Raw genomic sequence first — 18,825 nt, 5'->3', positions numbered from 1 at the left:
CACTATGCAGAACATCTTCCGAAGCAGCCCACACGGGAGTTGGAGTTGGAGCAACAAAACGCCGATGATCTTCCTACGGCAATACACGGGCAAACGCGCGCTCACTACACACCACATATCAATATCGCCAAGGCGAAGGCAATTAAGTGAACAAGTTCATCGGTTTCGGAAGCGAATCCAGCACCCAAGTCATGTGTCACACGTGGACACACGCGCTTGTGCAGAAGATTAACGATGAAATATGTTGCTGGGGCTGGGGCGTTTTACAGATGCTACTACACTCCCGCCGCGGGCGATCCACAGCGGGAGGTCATTAGGATGATCATGGGTGCCATTCTTCAGGGAGCAATGGGGCAATTGTACGGGAGCGACCACACGGCGATAAGCCGCACCACGCCGTAACGTAACAATTAGCGACCAGCAGAAAGGTCCGCAAGGTCTATTTTTAGGGTTTGTACGGGGGCAGCATCGGTGGTTTAATGAGAACAAGAACTTGAGAAAAAGAAACCGAACGGAGTACGTTGTGCAAAGTAACAAAGTCTCCCGAGGCGTTTGAATTGCACGGAAGAAGTTTGAAAGTGCGCTAAATTGAGCAAAAAACAAAACCCCTCAAGTGAGTGGAATGATCTTGCCCTGGAAGAAACCAATTTCGAAACGATCGCGGACGCCGGACGCAGAAGCAGATTGCGTTCTTCCTCAATCCAGCGCACGGCGTGTGTGCTTAGAAGACACCGAGATCCGAGATGGCGTGCTCTTAATCCGCACACGAACATCCCCAAAACCAAACACAGCTGTTGAATGTGGTCCGGACGCTTTGGACTTTGGAACGATTTCAACCCATTCACTGTGCACTCTTGCCCGAAACCCTGTAGGCATTCCCGAGCATTTGCGTGCGAAACGGGCAGCACGCTTCAAAGCGCAACTTCGGTGTGATCTCCAGTGCAAACGCGATCCGTTTCCGATCGTTAAGCTGTCAACGAACCAAACAGGTTGATTTTTTGGGCACCTCCGAAATGGTTCACTTCCTGTTCGAATCTCACTTTCCGGGCAGGATTTTTGCAGGGTTAAAAGGTTTGCGGGAGACTTACCTATACGGGACTTCCTGGGTATGGTGGCGGTTCCGGACTGTAGGATCTTGTGCGTACCGGTACTGCTGACGCTGCTACCCTTGCTGTCACTGGTGTAGGAAAACGGCGAACTGCTCGTGGTGCACGAGCTGGACGAGTTGGAGGTGGACGACGGTGAGGATACGCTCGAACTGGACGAACCGGACGTAGTGGACGAGCTGGACGGAGAGTTGGACAGGCCCGCCGGCACTGACAGTGGCTCCTCGTGTCCTTCACCATCACCACCACCACCGGCCGGATTCATCCCAAACAGTCCACCGCCATCGCCCGCACTGCGCCGCCGGATCGTTGTCCGGGCGTGATCGTGTGCAGCCAGCCCGGCGTACGGTGGTTCATTACCGCCGTACACATTCCCGGACTCGGAGTGTCGCAGCGGGGACAGGCTGAGCAGTTTCGGCGACTCGGTCGATCGTTTAAACCATCTCATCGTGGTGCCGGGCCAATTATCGCATCGGGTCCGGGGGGGGTTAAGTGTTTGTCGTTTGCGTTGCGGCGGCGGCCGGTCGATAAACTCTGCGCAAGAAGAGGGGAGAGAAAGAAAACGAACGTTTAGAAGGAAAAAAAAGGTGGTACAAGGAGGAGCAGAAGGATGGAAATGAAAATGTTTCGCCGTTTTGCCCGCTCGAGCTTAATTGAATTCATCTTTATAGGCACAATAAAAAGTGTATCTTTAAGGGATCATTACACTGCGACATAACTTGCATCCTATGGGCATTGCATAGCGCAGAGCGCACTGCTGGAGAAATCCTTTCTTGTCTGCCTTGTCCGTCTTCAACAGGTAGCTGCACCTGGTAATGGCACGCGGAACACAGGCAAACACGCATCCTTCGAGCGGGGAGCTCTTTGAAATGCCCTGAGGATGAATCCGTCCAGTAATTGTGTTGCTCCAATGTCCAAAGAGTGCACGCGCGTACTCAACGGGGAATGGACTTTCTGCTATTCTTGTTGCTCCAAACTCAACCGCTCCAATGTGTGACGCATTCATGCCAAATCGCATCAACAAGCAGGCAAAATGTGTCGTACTAAGCAATTCTGAATGTTTGTACTCATTCAAGCTCCTGTTATGAGAAAGAACAAAGACCAAACATCGAAGTAGCCAACGCAAAAAGTGGCGTGGCGCGGTGAACTAAGCTGCGCACCTGAGCGCGCACCGGAGCCATTGCAGCAAAGAAGACCCCGGGAGAGCCTATCCGTTTGGATTGGATTTATGTCTCTGCCACAGCAGAGCAACAAACGGGGGAAATCATCACGGGAATTCTACAGTTCCAGCTCGAATGTCAACATAATGGTGTTGGTAGGTGAGGATTTCTAGCCGTTCGGTACGCAATTGGCAGTGGCGCAGTGCAGTAATAAACACCGCGCGCCGACTTTACGGTGCGCCATTAGTGCGCGTTGGACGGGGCGGCGGGTCAGTCATCAGTGTCAGCAAAGGGGTTGATCAAGTTGCAGCAGGTGGTGATTTATTGTTGCAACTGTCATTTTGGAGAACGGGATGATGTGGCGGAGGTAGGAGATGGGGGTTTAGGCGGGAAGGTGTGCGAAACGCAGTTGCACCATTTAGTACAATTAGCTTGAGATGGTACGGTAACGGCTTTAGGTTAATTAATGAGAGGTCGTTAAGGCTACGGCGGGTGCAAGATATCGCTGGGATCTTCGTATGCGTGTTTCTGTAAGGTCGTCTGAAGAGGTTGGAGACGATCGGGAATGTATTGAAATGGGCATGGAGAATTCGCGATGGTTCTTGTGTAAAATGGACCTAAAAGACATGTCATACAATATATAAAGCTCTAGAACCTCAACGAAAATGTGCAACTGCATTGACTTTCTATATTGGCTCTTTTCTACTCTATATTGACTCGTGTTTTAAAGTCTTTTTTCTGAACTTACACCAACACGATCAAGATAAAGCATAAAACAACCCGAAAAGCACTTCCCGTACGTGCCAATTAAAACGTTTCGGTTTTATATCATACCCAACAATCTGGCTAACCAGTGTACGGGAAGATGAGCGATCGTCTGACGGTGCCTGGACGCCTTGACCACATCGATCTCTCGCTGCTGACAGGCGTCGAACTGTGGCTTCAATTATTCTGATCATCCTGGACCTTCACCACGCTCCAAAGGGAAGGTATTCGGGGTCTAATGGGTTTGTTTGCCGCACGGTGCCGAGATTTATTGCACCGTGGTGGCAATGTCCTTTCACACTGTCGCCCACGCGCAAAACGCGCGGCCCCTTGGGGGAAATGCCGCAAAAGAACAGCCAGTTTATCTGCCGTCCGGGATCTGGTGCGAGAATTTTAATGAAGAATCCACCGCAACGTGGACATGGCGGGTGTACATTTGCTTTTGTTTTTGCATGATTCACCATCGACCGTGACCGAAAGCTGGATGAGAGTGTTAAGCAGAACAAAAAATGTACGCTGCACCAAGGAAAGACACCCATAAAGTAATGCGGTTTATTAATCAACCGCTGAAATAGTACCCATAAATAATCGCTACACCAACTATCGGCAGGATCGATCGTAAGGACGGAAACACGGGGACGTGGAGATACTGTAGACACTTGTACCACCGCTCGGCTCGGCGCGCTAAAAGCAGCATTAAGCGCAAAGGGTTTGGCCGTGGGGTTCTTTCACCGTCCGGAGAGTGTTGTGTTCGAAGAGGATTGTCCGACACCTGAGACACCAAAATAAACGGATTAAGGCTTCATCGCGAGGCGCGGTAGTTGACCGCGCTGCACCGGTTGACAAGCCGCAAAAAGGCTGAGGATGATCGAGTGAGCCTGTCAACGGAGCGCCGGGCGAGGCAAATGTTTAACACGCGCCAGAACAAGTTTTTCGCAACACACACACAGGATGTTTCGTTCGTGCCATAAAAATTTATTTGATAGTCGTTGAGCCTCATTTAGCAGAGGAAGACAGCATCGAATATCTTCAACGCAGGCGCTTTTTGGGAGGAATCAACAAGCACCGTACGAGGTGGCTTCGAACGTTAGAAAACCACCGGAAATGACTCGGATTACGCAGCACGAAACATCAGAAGCGATCTTAACGGCTCGTACGGTTGTTCGAAACACTTCTTGGGCGCGCAGTAAGCGTTTTCTTTCAAGCCAGCAAACTTGTTTAGGCACGTTAGAGCGTGATCTGAAGCCTATTCTTGCCGTGAGGCTGAGTGACGAAACCGGAAAGCCTGGATCGCGTTGGTGGAAGATGCACTTTGCTTTGAACAGATTTGACTAAGGCGGCCCGCGAGCGCCAGCCCGGTCCACACGCGTGCCATTGCGTAGGGCGGGCATTGATGGATGGTAATCGATCGATCGTTCTGAGGTTCTCGGCGAGGTAATCCGCTTTACAGCTCGCTGCAAGCCCCCTTTTTTAGCTGTCGCGGAGGAAGCGCCCGTGCTTAAGCGCATTCGAGATGCATTCGGGCGATAAAAAGGGGCTGAGCGGTTTTTGCTTATTAGCAAAGTAAAAGCGTTTGCACATTAGGGGCGATATCGCTAGCGCCATAAATCGTGCCGCGATCGTTGTTGTGGGCTAATTGAAGATGAGCTTGAAGGGAAAGAAGGGCATTAAGAAGGGTAATAATTTAGGATCTGGTTAAGTGAATCAAGATCGATAGTCTGCGGGTGTAATAGGGAAAATAGGCTTTCAAGGTGTAAAGAACTTCAAAATATTTATCCACCATCCTACAAACACCAACCCATTCAATTAGCAGTGAAATTGCAAAATTGCTTGAATATCTAACCGTTCCAGTTTAACGGGTTTGTTGCAAAATCAAACCAACGCTTACGGTCCGTGAAGTGGCAAGGAATGGCTGTTGCCTTATTAAGCAATTAATTAATTAGCCCGTGCTAAATCATTTCCGCCCGAAACGTGCCTTTACCGCAATACTGGCAAAACGGCAGCGAAACGAACGATAAATCAACAAGGAAAAATGTTGACCCGTGCAATGTTAGCTTTCATTTTCCGACCAGCGCAGTGATAAACTCGTGTCTGAGACCTATGAGGCCACAGAGGTGGTGCACCTTCTCTCTCTCCCTCGTATCACAGGGACTGTTTTGGATGGCATTTTTTCCGTGAGGTTACCATCAATGGCTTTCTCTAGCCTCTAACCTCTCCCCAACGCCGTGGTTTATCTTTCACTTGCTTACCCTTAGCCTACGGGGGGCTTGTGCGGACTGACTTTGTGTACTTTTCGGCACATTCCAAACGGTCAGTTGCGTTAAAAGTGAAACGATTGCCCGGCAGCGAAGCGATAGTGGAGAATGTTTAAAGTTTTGCTGCAGCGGATGAGATGAAAACAATAAAAACTAACACGTGGGTTTTGTTGTCTTTTTGACGAACATAAACCATCTTTCAAAGTAAAAACACGCTTCAATTTGTATGCACTATTTGTTAGGAGAGTTGTTGGTACATTCCGCTGGATATTTTCTAACAAAAAACGGCCCAACAGATGATTGACACACGGTTCCGAGCTGGACGCTCTGTGTGATAAGTTCTTTTTTCTTTCTCTCCTTCGATGACTTACCGTTGGATAACGGACAGATTGCATAATGGAGGAGGGCCTTAGTGAAGCAGGAGCAATGGACCGCCTTTTTAACATATCCGGAAAGGACAATGCACGCTGGCAGTACATTTTAACACGTTTTACCAGTTACCGTACAGTTCAAGCCCGGGCCGATAGAAGGTGAAAGAGAAAACAAGTAAACTTTACTTGACACCGACACGTGGGATACGGAACACCTTTTGCGGGATAAGGTCCCTTCGCCTGCTTGGGTCCGTGGCGAGGTGCAGATAGATGCAAGTCCCTCAAGTAAATGCCTTTCACCGCCTAATGCCTGGGTGGAAAGCGATATTATTTACAATCAGCCCTGCAGCAGCAGCAGCAGCTCCACACACTCCGTACGATGAAGGGAACATTTTAATCGTTTGAAGTACGTGGACGTTTATATGTAGGAGAAGTCAGCGAAGTCAACGGCTTTGGGAAGAAAAGTATGGTGCAGTACAAAACAGTTTGACAACACTGATAGACACATTAGGGTACAAAAGTAAAAAAAACGCTCCAGACAGTTCCAATACATGCTGTTCCATTTTCAAAGTTGCAATACAGCCTAGCAGTTCCCCCAGCAACTCCGTGGGTAGAGGTTGGTCCAACGCTCCCAATCATAGCTTAGATTGGCAGGCATTATGCGATTGAATCGCTTTTGTGCAGCAACTTCACTGCAAACAGAAACTGACCAACGACAAGAGATGCAAAGCGACGTGAAACGACGAGAAGTTATCGTGCCAAAGTTGCGCACGCCACACAAAGTTGTGCAACCGTCTGTGCCAGAAGTTCACTGAACCGATTGCTGGTTTGCAGATTTTGGAAATCACCTTGCCCCCGGGGTTGCCCCAGCTGCCAACGGACAGGGGTCCAGATGGCCAACCGAGCAGCAGCAGCAGTCTCCACGGGGAGTTTATTAAATGGACAGTAGAAAAAAAGAAAAAAAAGCACACGCCTCCCAGACATTCCAAGGATTTCTGGGCGAGATCTGTACGCTCCATTGGCTCCACGGGAGGGAGGCATATTGGAAATTGAAACGACCGATCGGATCTCGTTGGCGTTTGAACACGCTTGGAAAGCTAGATTTTCTTCATTGGCATCGGCTTGTGTTTATGGGCCTCTGGCCGGCATCGTACATGAGTCCGCTCACTCGCTCCCCGTTCTCTAGTCGACCATTAGCAGCCGGTAATGAACATTGCAATTTTACGATCGCTTCAGCTTGATCGTGTCGCCATTCGGTAAAGCGATCTCCATTTGGAGCTTCAGTGGCAGATCTTTGCCAAGCACTGATAAGGCCAGTCCAGTAATCGCAAGAAGGGTTAATGGTGGTAAAGTTAATTGACTTCCACTTGGGGGAAAGTTCGAAGATGTCTGCGGCGATGCGGCATTCGTCGCCAAGCAATTCAGTAGCAATACAGTAGAATTGTCCGCCGATCGTTTGCAATAATTCGCGGAGTCTAATTGCCTTTTTGCTTATCGCACGGGAGGCGACTGCCGTCTGCCAGATGAACTGTGGCCGCGCTAATCAGCCGCGCTCCGAAATAAGAAGCTCAATGCAGATGGTGGCCCTTGCTGTCTGGGAGGAGACCATGGAGGGAGAGAGAGCGATAGTGACCAGGCAGTTTGGGAGTGATAATTGGCGAATAAGCGATCGAGCAGAACGGGAGCCTGCTGTCTCGATTAAGCAACCATAAATTGCCAAACAATTTGGTTGTCCCCGCATTATCAAGCAAAATTGTACGCAGATGGGTTCTTTAGGACCATTTTTTTTTTCAACCAATTCAAGCAGTTGATGGGAAAACTGAAAAAAGCCAAGTCAAGTTAAGCAGTTGGTTTGAGCGAAACTGTCGGTGGTTACTTCCAAATTGATATTTCAATTATGAAGCTATTAGGAAAGGCTGGGGAACAAAACGGTTCCAGCAGTTTTTGGGAAGCTCATTCTTCTTGGACATAAAAGCTGTTAATTTCCTTAACAGTCTTTCAGCGAGAAGAAGCGGTAAGCTCTAATATTACAACACGATCGAGAGAACATTGTAGCAGTGAATTTCCTTATACGGTGAGAACCATCACATAGGAACCTGTCGTAGACAATGTTTCATCGTCGTCGAGGTGTTTGAAGCGCGTAAAAGAAGAGCCCAAAACGTGATTGGATGCGGGCGCCAATAATTGTTTTAGCAAAATGCCTTCCAGTGCCGTCCAGCCGTGGGTTTCTGTTGAATTCTTTCGGCAAAGCACAGCTTCGCCAGGTCGTTACTGCTACCGGTGTTCGGCCGCCTCCGGTGAAGCAGCTCAACGATGAATCTTAGCGATCCGTTCTCACATCTCAGCATCTGAAGGGCAGCATCTGATGTTGGGATGAGCGGGGAATTAGGAAGGTGCGCGTGCGGTTTGGTAATTTGAAAATTGGTCCTCATCAAACAGGCTCAAGCGTTAGGCTGTGTTGCATCTTGCTTGCAGCGAATCGTGGGATGCACGTTTTCGTAAGCCGTGCGCTACCCGATGCCCCCTTGATGGTGGAACATTCCAATCGAGCTTCTAGGTCGGCTTTGACGTAGTTATTCACAGGCCACCGTTGAGAATAGATCCATGTGAAGGAAGAAAAGAGGGCTGAAAAGCGTCACTAAACGCGTCTGTCTGATAATGATCTCCGCTGCGTTGCTGGTGTTTGATCCCACTTGATACGCAACCGACCGAAAACGGTTGGTGCAAGGATGGAAAATAGCATCGCAATTAACACCCATAAATTGAATTAGACAACAAGCGGGAGAAAACGATGAAAGTAAAGGTGCGTCTTCGCGACGGCGTGCCGGTGTCGTTACGGTCAATGATAAACTTCCCGTGAAAATTGTGAAGCGTTTAATGAATGTATTATGTTCACTCGTTTTTCCTTTCATCAAAATGAGCGATGTTCGGTGTTCCGTCATGCGTTGCAGTGAATTAAAAAACAATTAAGGCGGAGGGGGAAAAGGAACGCCTGTTTCAATTGTTTTGGCACTGTGTCCGGGGTGTCGTAACGAGAGGCTACATTTTGCACAAAACATTGTTGTTTTACATTGATTGTGTAATAGATTATCCTTGAGAGTGGATTAGAGATGTTGAAGTATTTTATTTTTGCTTTGACATTGACGCTGATAGAGTTATTCAAATGAACCCATAAACCTGCCATATTCTTCAATAAAATGCGTCTTTTAACTGTGGTTTAGTCTAGCTAGCGTTTATGAGCTTCTAAATACCGATAAACCTTACCCTAAGCAACCCACAAATAAAGATTGCCCACACAACAAAGTATCATCTCGAGGGTACCTTCAACCTGTAAACTGTAGGATTATCTGCAGCCCCGCTGAACGCGATGTCCACTCGGCGTGGATTGACTGCCCAAGTACGATTAAGGCCATCGACCATCGAGCACCTGAAGGCATCGGAGGCAGTAAAACAGATTTAGTAACTGCAGAAGCTGACGAAATGCCACGTGAAGCATCCGAGTCCGCTCACACCATATGCGCGCCTCGTTTCGGGACAGTTTTGTAGGGGCTGGTTGTGGCATCTTCGTCCCACCACGCACACCATAATTGTAGCTGACCTTTCCCTCCACGCACTCTCAAACACATCCACACACACTACAGTGGCCACAGTAAACGATTTATCTCCGCATGATTTGTACCGGGGTAATTATTGCGTCTGGCGATGGGCAGTGGAATTTCCATGCACGGCAGCAGCAGCAGCCTCACCCGAAGCATAAATGCATCAATCATAAGTGCGGCGGCGGTGGCGGCGTTGTAATAGTTTACATATTTGTTGGCCCCGAGTAAGGTTGGGTTGGTTGGATGCGTGCCTTTCACGACGAAATTTGGAAGAGCTCGGCTGTTCTGCTCATGATCGCCGTAAGCAGCCATTAAACGGTTTTGTTCAATACGCGGGCGATCATTTTTTGAAGAAATCAAAGAAGCAAAGAGAAGCAACACAAAAGCCTTCCAATGCACCCTTCAAATGGTGTGTACGATGAAGCCGAACGAGAAAATTGAAGATGAGACTGAAAGATTAGAAAAGTAATCACATCACTCTCACCAGCACCAGTCTTGGAAAGGAGGAAGTTTTAAGATCTTCTTTTTTTGTAATTTTTCTTGTTCCTCAATGCTTGTGCTAGAAAATGGAGGCAAATTGCTATCCAATTACTTGTCCCCACAGGGGGGAAAAGGAAGGTTTCAGTTGGTACCAAAACGACCCCATTCTAGGGGAACATCCTCGCCGGACAGACCGCAAGCTGGGATGCATGGGGTTCGGTGGTACTCGGTGCCGAAGTAGCTCATAGCCTCGAAAAGGAAGGCTCAGGGAGAGAACCGCATGCAAAACGCGCGCTGAAACTGGTGGCTCAGGGAGAGAGAGAGAAACGCAATATTAGCTTTGTCATTACACTGGTGCCCAAAGGTAATGGATGTTTGTGATGCTTTTGTGGCCATCAATAGCGAAGACCAGACCTCTTTTAAGGCTAGGTCTGGGTGTAGTCAGGCCTAGGTGTGCTCAAGGGCACAGAGGGTTGTAATAGAATGTAAAATTGGGCAACACCGGGGTGCTTACAATAGAATTTGAAAATGGAAGAATTAACAATCAATGACCTATTTCGGATTCCCTGCAAGAATTGATTAATTTTATTCAATCAACTTCATCCAAAAGCGGTCGGAATTTGTTTGAAATCAATATTGAAGAACTTCCAACATGAGCAAACTCCATACATTGGAGCCTCGTCGGCAATTTTAAGATAAAAAACCCTCAAAAAGCAAAAAATAAATGAAGATATGAGTCGAGCTCAAGTCCGACGCTGAACAAGAACAAATTTCAGCTATTGGTAATTTGACGTCAAAGCTATTTTGCAACTCCAACAAAGAAACCAAGCACCTGACTCACTCAACAGATCGTGTAGCAACATGTGTCATCCTGTTCGTGACGCATTCGGTCCACTTCTTAAACCATTCTGTCCACTGTGGCTCGTTTCTTATCCTACCAGACGAGATCTAATTACCCTAACCCTTTTGAAGATGGAAACTGATCGCACTCACCAACAAAAGCACGATCCAATTCTGCACGGTTGGTTTAATCCAAAGCCTTTCTTCAGACTTTACGTTGTGCTCTCCCTCTTAACGTGCTCCATTAGTGCTTCCGTTTTCTCACCCTTGTATTTCACTCTCGTTTTGCGGAACAAAGCACTTTTGGGTCTTTGCTGTCTTTTTTTTTCTTCACTACAGACCGGGTGTTTACCCTCTCTCTCGGGTGCGTTATGAGCTTTTAGGGAACGGTTTTGCAAACTTCCTCCGAGAGGTTTTTTTCGTGTGTGTTTTGGTTGTGTTTGCACCAACCAGTGTCTATTATTTTATTTGCTTGCGGGAGCGGGTTTCTCTTGCGAGAAGAATCCGTCCTACAAAAAATTAAAAAAAACCCGCGATGGGATGGTTTTGTTTGGGTGAGTACTGCAAAACTGGAACAGCAGCACCGCCCAACCGAGCATGCAATTTCAATCATAAGAAAACGGTGCAAACACCACCCTTTGCGCAGTAGATCCATAAGCGATCCATAACCGTTTAAATAGCAAAAAAGAAGAAGCACAAAAACGGGCCAGCAACCGTTTTGGGCCTTTTGGCTTCTTTTATTAATTATCCACATCTTATTTCGCTTCCGTCGGTTTGCGAAACGGGTCGACGCAAAAGTGGCCGTCGCCATGGTTTACATCCCCGAAAGGCTACCCTCCATCCGGTCCAGATGGTGCGATATGTGAATGGTGGCAGCTTCACTGTGCAGAACACACAGCAAAAAAAAAAAGAGCAATCTGGCTTCCCCACTGAAGTCAGCAGGCAAGAAAATCTCGTGGAAGCATCCTTATATGAGGATTTCAATAAAAAAAATACAGCCCTGTCTCAATGTCCAATCTCTCCAAAAGCATGGGAACTTCAAGGAAAAGGATGTTGAATCATATTTTTTACAAGCAGAAAATTGCACCACTTGGCCATTTTTTTTCATTTGTGCGCCTCAAATTGGATCTGTTTTGATTTCACTTTTGTGTGTGTGTTTTTTTTGTTGTTGTTTGCCTTTCTGTTGCTTGAGCCACGGTTGTCATCTGTTGTTGCACCGGCGAGAGGATCCTCTTCCGAGTTCTCCCCAGCAAAGGTAGGATCATGTTCGGAACATCACATTAAAAGCATCCGGTTTTTTGTTTTTACGGGTTTCGTTGGTCGCTGGAAGCACAAATATGAGTCCCGCTACAGTGTCGTATGGAGCCGTTGAATATGTTTATTTCTTTTGGGTCGAACTTTCCCACAGAAGGTAGTCAATATTTCACAAGAATAAATTGCACCACAAGTACAGCGTTGCAACAAATCAATCTGCTCCAGAAAAAAAAAAAAAAAACAGAACAACGTTAGATGTTTATCACAGTCCAGCTCACAGCTCATCACAAGGGGACCCTAGGCTGGTTGCAAAATATATTGTCCCCCCAGGTGACCTTTAACTTGCGTGTGCTTTACTGGAAGCATGTACAGCGGCGGCTCTGTGAACCTGACCGCGTCGCCGCAATGAGCGCAAGGCAGTAAACGATTTATGCGCACACATCGTGTGCACCATCATTTTTTTTTTTCATTTTTAATCATCACCATGGCCTTACTGTCTTTTTTGGTGGGCCCCGATTTTTTCTCTCTTTTGCCGCTGGTACTGCCTTGGCGTTCCGGTGCCCCTTTACACCGGGCGTTACACTCGCCCGAGCACGTAAACGGTGGGAAACTTGGTCAGTTGGGCAGTGTCGCATGACGGTACGTAGCCAAAATGAAAACTGCGAAAAAAAACATGAAGACACCGTTGACAGACAGAGTGCGTGTTGAACGATCACCCGAATGTGACATCGTTTTGTGCGTTACTTCAAGCTGTACTACAAGACTAAGAGAAAATAACGTAAATGATCATTGCCTTTCGTAACCTAATTGGGCGATGTTTGGGATGTAAACTCCACCCTTAAAAAGAACCTAAAAAAATGAGGTGACGATCACCACCCTCACACCCTATCAGCCTGCCTTTTCAACGATGAGCGTTTAGGCGCAAAAAGAAATTAAACTCACGCAAAAGCGCAAACCCCCGGTGCGGTGGGAGTGCGTACTACCCCATCGGAGGTTGAATCATTCATGAGCTCATGAAAAATTAAATGCCAAATTAATTTCCAACCAAAGCAGCAGGCACGCGGTTGGTGCACGCGTCCCGGGAAGACACTTGTCTTGTCATGTCTTGCGCACGTGTAGATGGTGGAGAAAGAAAGTGGAAGAAGGTGGTGTTTGATAATTATGCAAAGCATAATGCATTAAGAAGCGATAAACGTGCACGGTTATGATAGTGTTCCATTGTTGTTTTGGGAGGTTTTTGTTTTACTATTGAAGTGGTAGTATTCTTTTATTGATCCATGTAGTAAAAAAGGCAGCAAATCTTTACGATCAATTTCTTGCACAGCGAGAACAGAACAAACAGGGAATGATTCTCACACAATTTAATAACCATAGTGAAGGATTGAAATGAGGGAAATGCTTCATGCGTACCCCTTTTAACGGTATAAAAGGTAAAAGGTAATAATCATTTATTTTTTTATTGATTTTTTGTTAATTATCAATTCACTTTTGATTCATTTTTTCAAATACCGAACAGTTGAACTCTTTCAACACGTTCTAATGCTCTCTTCGCTGAACGGTAAATTGATTGATTTTTTGTGGCTCGAACCGCACACGTGTAGCAACAGCACACTGCAGACCGCGCATTGCATTCTTGGTTCCTTTATTAATCGACATCGAATGTTCACCTTCACAAGGCAGACCGGTTCAGGCTGGTCGGACACCTGATGAGATCAGAACATAAAGGCCATAGAATGAACGCCGGGGCCCGAAAAGTCTGTACCTCTGTAGGCCCTCTTCCCATCGGCTGACAGGAAAGGAAACAGACAGTTCACCACAGCGCTAGGGCTGAGATATTGTCATTCGAAAAAATGCGATTAAATTCCAACCGTAAAGCCGAGTGCATGTCTGCACCGTACCATCTGACAGTACGTAGCGCGGGGGAAGGTGACGCAAGCATTCAACCACCCCCTTTCTGGTCCGGTGCAGCGTGTTTCGAAACGGGACAAACTTAAATAGACAAACATACACTCTTTTGTGTGTGTGTGTGTGTTTGCCAGTGCCAGTGTGGGGTGCTTTTGGGAGTTAGCGAGGGTGGTGGTGTGCGAGCATGATCGAGGAATGTATGTTAAACATCGTGCGGCATTGTCGGGGTTGCGGTGGTGTTGTAAACAAGCCCGCTGGCGGGTCTTATGTTTGTTCGCATGAATATTAATCGCCTTGTGTTTCGGAAAACTTACCACCCCTCGCCGTCACCACAAAACGTGCCTCAGATGTTATGTTCGCTACGGACAAGATATTTCGCCCGGTGGTATTTAAAACCGTTTCCAACGAGTGGAAAATGCATAGAACACAATTGAGACAGTAAAAGATCAATCAGTGTGCGTTCGTGTTACATTCCAATACACCGCCCAAGAACTCAAGGGATATCTTTTGAGGGATATTCGTTTCGAGGGTACATTATCGCTTCGAGGAATTCTAACACATCGTCCGGCACGTCGCAGACGGGAACGTGATCTGAAAGGGAAGAAAAATGTACGCCCGCCCGCCTCGATAATGTACCTCCAATTCCGATAAGTAACTTCCTAATGGACAATTTATTTCCCGTTCGCACTGGTAGACCCTAGACATGGACCCCCGAGGATCCGATTATCGCACCACGACGAGCCCAAGACGAACTTCGGCCACCGGCAGACACTATAAAACAAGGAAACGGAGCTGTCTAAGGAAGGATTTTGAGCCTTTGACCCGTTTGTATGTTGCTTGCAGCTACCTGCAACTTCAACCGTAAGGTAGACCGCCAGAGAAGGGTGCCGTTTTTGCCAAAGCCAAAGGCGTAGGCGTCGGTGTGCGGCCACCTTCCATTAAAGCGCTATCTCTGTTGTTACTAAACATTTCAATTATCCTGTCGGGCAGACAGCCGTGCTATTCCCGCTGGGTAATGGGGTAGGTGGGTGGTTTAAGCCGTCATGCTCGTGCGGTGTCACTTCAAAGCTGACGGGGCCATTTTAGGCGATGCACGTGAACTGCACGACGTTGCATGAGTTTCTGGTAATGCATTTTAGGATTTAGATGGATGACTTCTCTGAGGTTAGTCGCTTAGAAGTCGCTGCTAGAAGAAAATAATAAAATATTGCTCCATAACACTACCACTTACATTCATACTATCCGGATCCGCACGAAAAGCGTCGCTCCATACATGCGCTGCGCGGTGCTGTTTGCCTTCACCGCGGACTGCTCCGGCTGGGTGTCACCGGTCCCTGGTTCGGCGTTCGGTGATGCAATCACTGCAGTGTCCTAAAGCGAGAAAAGAAGAAAAAAAACGCACACTAAATTAGTACAACAATTTGCCGGTGACAAGTTGATGGAGGCTGGAGAAGATGAACCACCGATGCTGATGCTGCAACCACGGGTCCCGCCAACAGTGCACGCGACACGCCGCAGCAACCTCGCGCGCAGATAAACAAACTACCCATTATGCGCAATCATGTGGCCCCGGTTTTTCTTGCACGCGCTGCACTTACACGAAACATCGCCACGAACGAGGGCTTTTGCAGGTCGCAGTGAGTGTGTATGTTGTTTTGCGTGCCACCACTGTCACCAGCCAACCTAGACGAATTCGCTTTTCATTAGACGCCCGGTTTAGTGGCTCAAGTTGGCAACGAGCCAGTGTTCCAGAGGAACTTACGCGTTACGTTTCGCCCTACACATTGCTTGCTTAGGCAGCGCTCGCTGTAAAAGGGAAGCCAGAACCAGTTCGGCTGGCAGATCCGTTACAGCGGCTGCGAGTGCACAGTTTCCTAACCTGAGCTGCTGCTCCCCCCTTTCCACGCCAACGGCGTAATCAAATCGAGCTTGACCACCGCGGTTAGTGTTTCACTTTCGTTTGAACGGTTTCGTTGCGTAAGCTGCTGCTGCTACTGCTTGGAACGACGACGACACGCCGCTTAAGCAGGTCGGAGGCCACGTTCTTCACCACCGCCGCGGCCGTTCGGATCGGATGATTAACGATGGGAACGCACAGGGGCTACGGGGCAGTAGGGCATACGCGAGGACCCAGAAATTCGTGTGCGGCGGCAGATTAGCCCATGTTGGAATTTGGAGCTCGACAGGCGGTCCATCCAACTGCCATAAGTTGTCGGCATGTGATTCGATGCGAAACTTTATTTGCCTATCGCGCGGCGCTGGCATCGGTCGTAAAATGCATCGCTTACAACTGCAATTGATAGCCGGTTAAGGTTAAAGCGATTGCTGACCGCGCTGGTTGGGCAGTAAAATCGATTCTGGACGTTATGTAAAAGCCACCTTCTCATCGAGAGGTGCTCGAATACCGTTCACCTTTGCTTCGGATTGATTAACACAGAGCGAGCAGAGGTAAATGTTTTGAGCCTATTTAAACGATAGCTTTATGAAGTGAACCCCAAAAAAAGGCACACTCGTTTTAGGAATGGAGTACACACCGCAACACAATTCACACAGCAAAGCTCACTTTCTAACCGTCAGTGGGCCAGCTGCGCTCAGCATCAATCAGCAACAAATCCCGACCTAAAAATAAAAGCACACCAGCGAAGCACAATTTGGCACACGGAGATGGCTGTGACGCCATCTGCCATCACGGCCGTCTCCCAGCGTGCGATGCAAAGCGGCTACAGTTGAGGAGGAATCGTTCGGAATCACCTCTTCATTAGCCATGATCGGTCCACTTAGTGGTGACGATCGGCGTCCCTTGTCTCGCTTTCGCCGGGTCTTCTTCAACGAAATTGATGACGGCAGCGCGAAACGCGAACCGATCCCACTGGCAGCAAAAATCTAGCGCGATCGGTACGAAAGATTTGTGCGATCGGCAAGCGACGAACCTTCGCTCACACATTCCCCCAGACCCGTACTTTGGCGTACTTCCGTGTGAGCAAACAATGGGAATTGAAACTTCGTACGGGGCGTAGGTAAAATTTCCCTCCGAATAGAGTTGCTTTAAGCCAGTGCAAACAGCCCCAGCTCCAAACATAAGCATAAATATTGGCCACCGGTGTTTGGCGTTGGGCGGAAATCGAACCACCGACGGGTGTTGTTGGTGAATTAAATGGTGCAGGCAAAATGGTGAGAGCTTTTTATGTTGTTCATTCACCATCACCAACACCGGGATGTTTCTATTGTTTTTAAGTGGCTCCAGCGAAGATGGTTCGCTCGCAGCACATCGTGCACGTTTAGCATAGTTTCGCAGTACGGCAACCGATACAGAGAATGTGACCGGCCTAGGCGGGCAGCGAAGAAGGTATGTAATGGGCATCTGCTTTTAACAATGCCGCCGCCGACGACGTTCGACAAACATTAGCAAATGGGAACAACAAAGTTTTCAGCAAAGCATCACGAGCTGCAGTGGCGCGGTTTCGAGGCGGACCTGCCGCACGATTAAAAGGGCGGCATCGGGGCGGCTCGCTCGCCTTCATTTGCAATTTTGTGCAAATGTAACGTTAGTGGCGAGAACGACGCCCATGGCCGGGGCGCATAAACAGGTGCGCTGGATCACGGAAGTGGTAATGAAACGTCACTCTTCAAGCATCGCCGGTGGTCTTCAAAGAATAAAAAGCCGCCCTAAGCTCTGGTGGACTGGCCGGGCCGGGTGCCTTCTACCGCGACCGGTCTCTCGGCAACAAACTTACACTTACTAGGTGGTTGTGACCAGAACGGGTAAAGAAAATCATAATTCCGCTCTCCGATAAGCGCGATGACCGGGTGTGGTCCGGTGTCGTTGATTGCTAAACGGGTCCTCCCGGTCCTTTCCAGCGGGCAGAGCGTAACAAGCTTCATCTTAAGCTCACGCAACACGCAAAGGCAAACACGCGGGGCGGCTACCAAATAGATATTGCTTCCGGTGCGACGGCACGGGTTCGATCAATCATGCTTCTGGAGCTAGCAGAGATTATGTAAATATGTAGCAACCCACGGTAATATCACTTAAGGAGGAGCGGCCAGCGACTCGAACCGCTCAGGCGAAAGTGGTCTCGAACCTTTTCTCCCTTGAGTGATTGCTTTTCAATCGGAAGTCGACATGGCGAGCAGGCAGCGAGCAAACGGCAAGCAGGGAGGCATAAAAGGCAATGCTTTCGTTGAGCTTGTTCCCTTTCCTTCCAATCCTCAAACTCTCCATCCTTGGGTCACTTAATCGTCGCATTGCTTGCAAAATATTTTCACAATATTTCAATGGAAGACACACACACACACACTCCCTGGGATTGAAGTAAACATAGCCGAAGGGAAAAACAACTCAAGCCGGCACAAACAAACCCACGGCCCATCACCACCCAGTTGCAAAGTGCCGCCGGACGTCAGACGTCCCGTCACAATTCACGACACGTCCACACGGTGCAGGTCGCGTTTGAATAACTTCATAATCATTTCTAATGTGTTCATCAATGCCGTCGACAGGCAAACAGCACGGCCAGCATGCACCGGGGTTCGACCCTTTCGCACTCCTCCAGGTGGTAGCTAATAAAAAGGGAAGAAGGCAAACACACATAGACACTGTTTGCGTACTGTGCCTCTAGAGAGAGAGAGGCCGAGCGCGCAAGAGACTGTTGGGATATTCATTAACTATGAAGGAACGCGGTGGTTGTTGCTGCTCGTGTGTGCGTTTTTCCTCTCCTGCCCTGAATAAAGATGAGACAAAGATGATGCTGATGCCTTCGACATTAGGGCCTTTCAGGTTTTCGGCATGCATGCGGCATGCTGCCCCGTCGCCTGGTCTAATGAGACATCTCTACACCGCGCGCTTGAATGACGATATAGCGCCGTGCCGTGATGACTTCAGCGACAGCAAAAACAACGAACCCGCCGCTGCGAAGAAAATCATACATCATCGGGTTAACAACAGCGACCGGAGGGAATCGCAAAAAGCAAGGAAAAGAGAAGCAGAAAAAAAAACAATAAACCTGCATGAGATTGGCTTCGTCGTGCAAAACGCGTTGGAATGTAAGCACCACCTCCTTACTGCTCACCTTCTACAGCCTGGCTGTACA

General features: G+C 48.3%; 1 protein-coding gene across 2 annotated transcripts in view; it reads right to left on the bottom strand.

Moving 5' to 3' along the window:
- The window catches only part of LOC1277594 (uncharacterized), a 69,062-nt gene that overhangs the window by 14,165 nt on the left and 36,072 nt on the right, over window positions 1–18,825 (bottom strand). For both annotated transcript variants that reach the window (XM_061658122.1, XM_061658123.1), the window contains exons 3-4: window positions 14,967–15,106; window positions 1,089–1,640 (exon numbers count right to left, since the gene is read on the bottom strand). In XM_061658122.1, the coding sequence (XP_061514106.1) occupies window positions 1,089–1,554 (466 nt within the window). In that variant the 5' untranslated portion in view covers window positions 1,555–1,640; window positions 14,967–15,106. The remainder of the gene's footprint in view (window positions 1–1,088; window positions 1,641–14,966; window positions 15,107–18,825) is intronic.

The sequence above is a fragment of the Anopheles gambiae genome, chromosome 3 (assembly GCF_943734735.2).
Source record: "Anopheles gambiae chromosome 3, idAnoGambNW_F1_1, whole genome shotgun sequence".
Lineage (NCBI taxonomy): Eukaryota > Metazoa > Arthropoda > Insecta > Diptera > Culicidae > Anopheles > Anopheles gambiae.
This window is presented reverse-complemented; position numbering and strand designations above follow the sequence as displayed.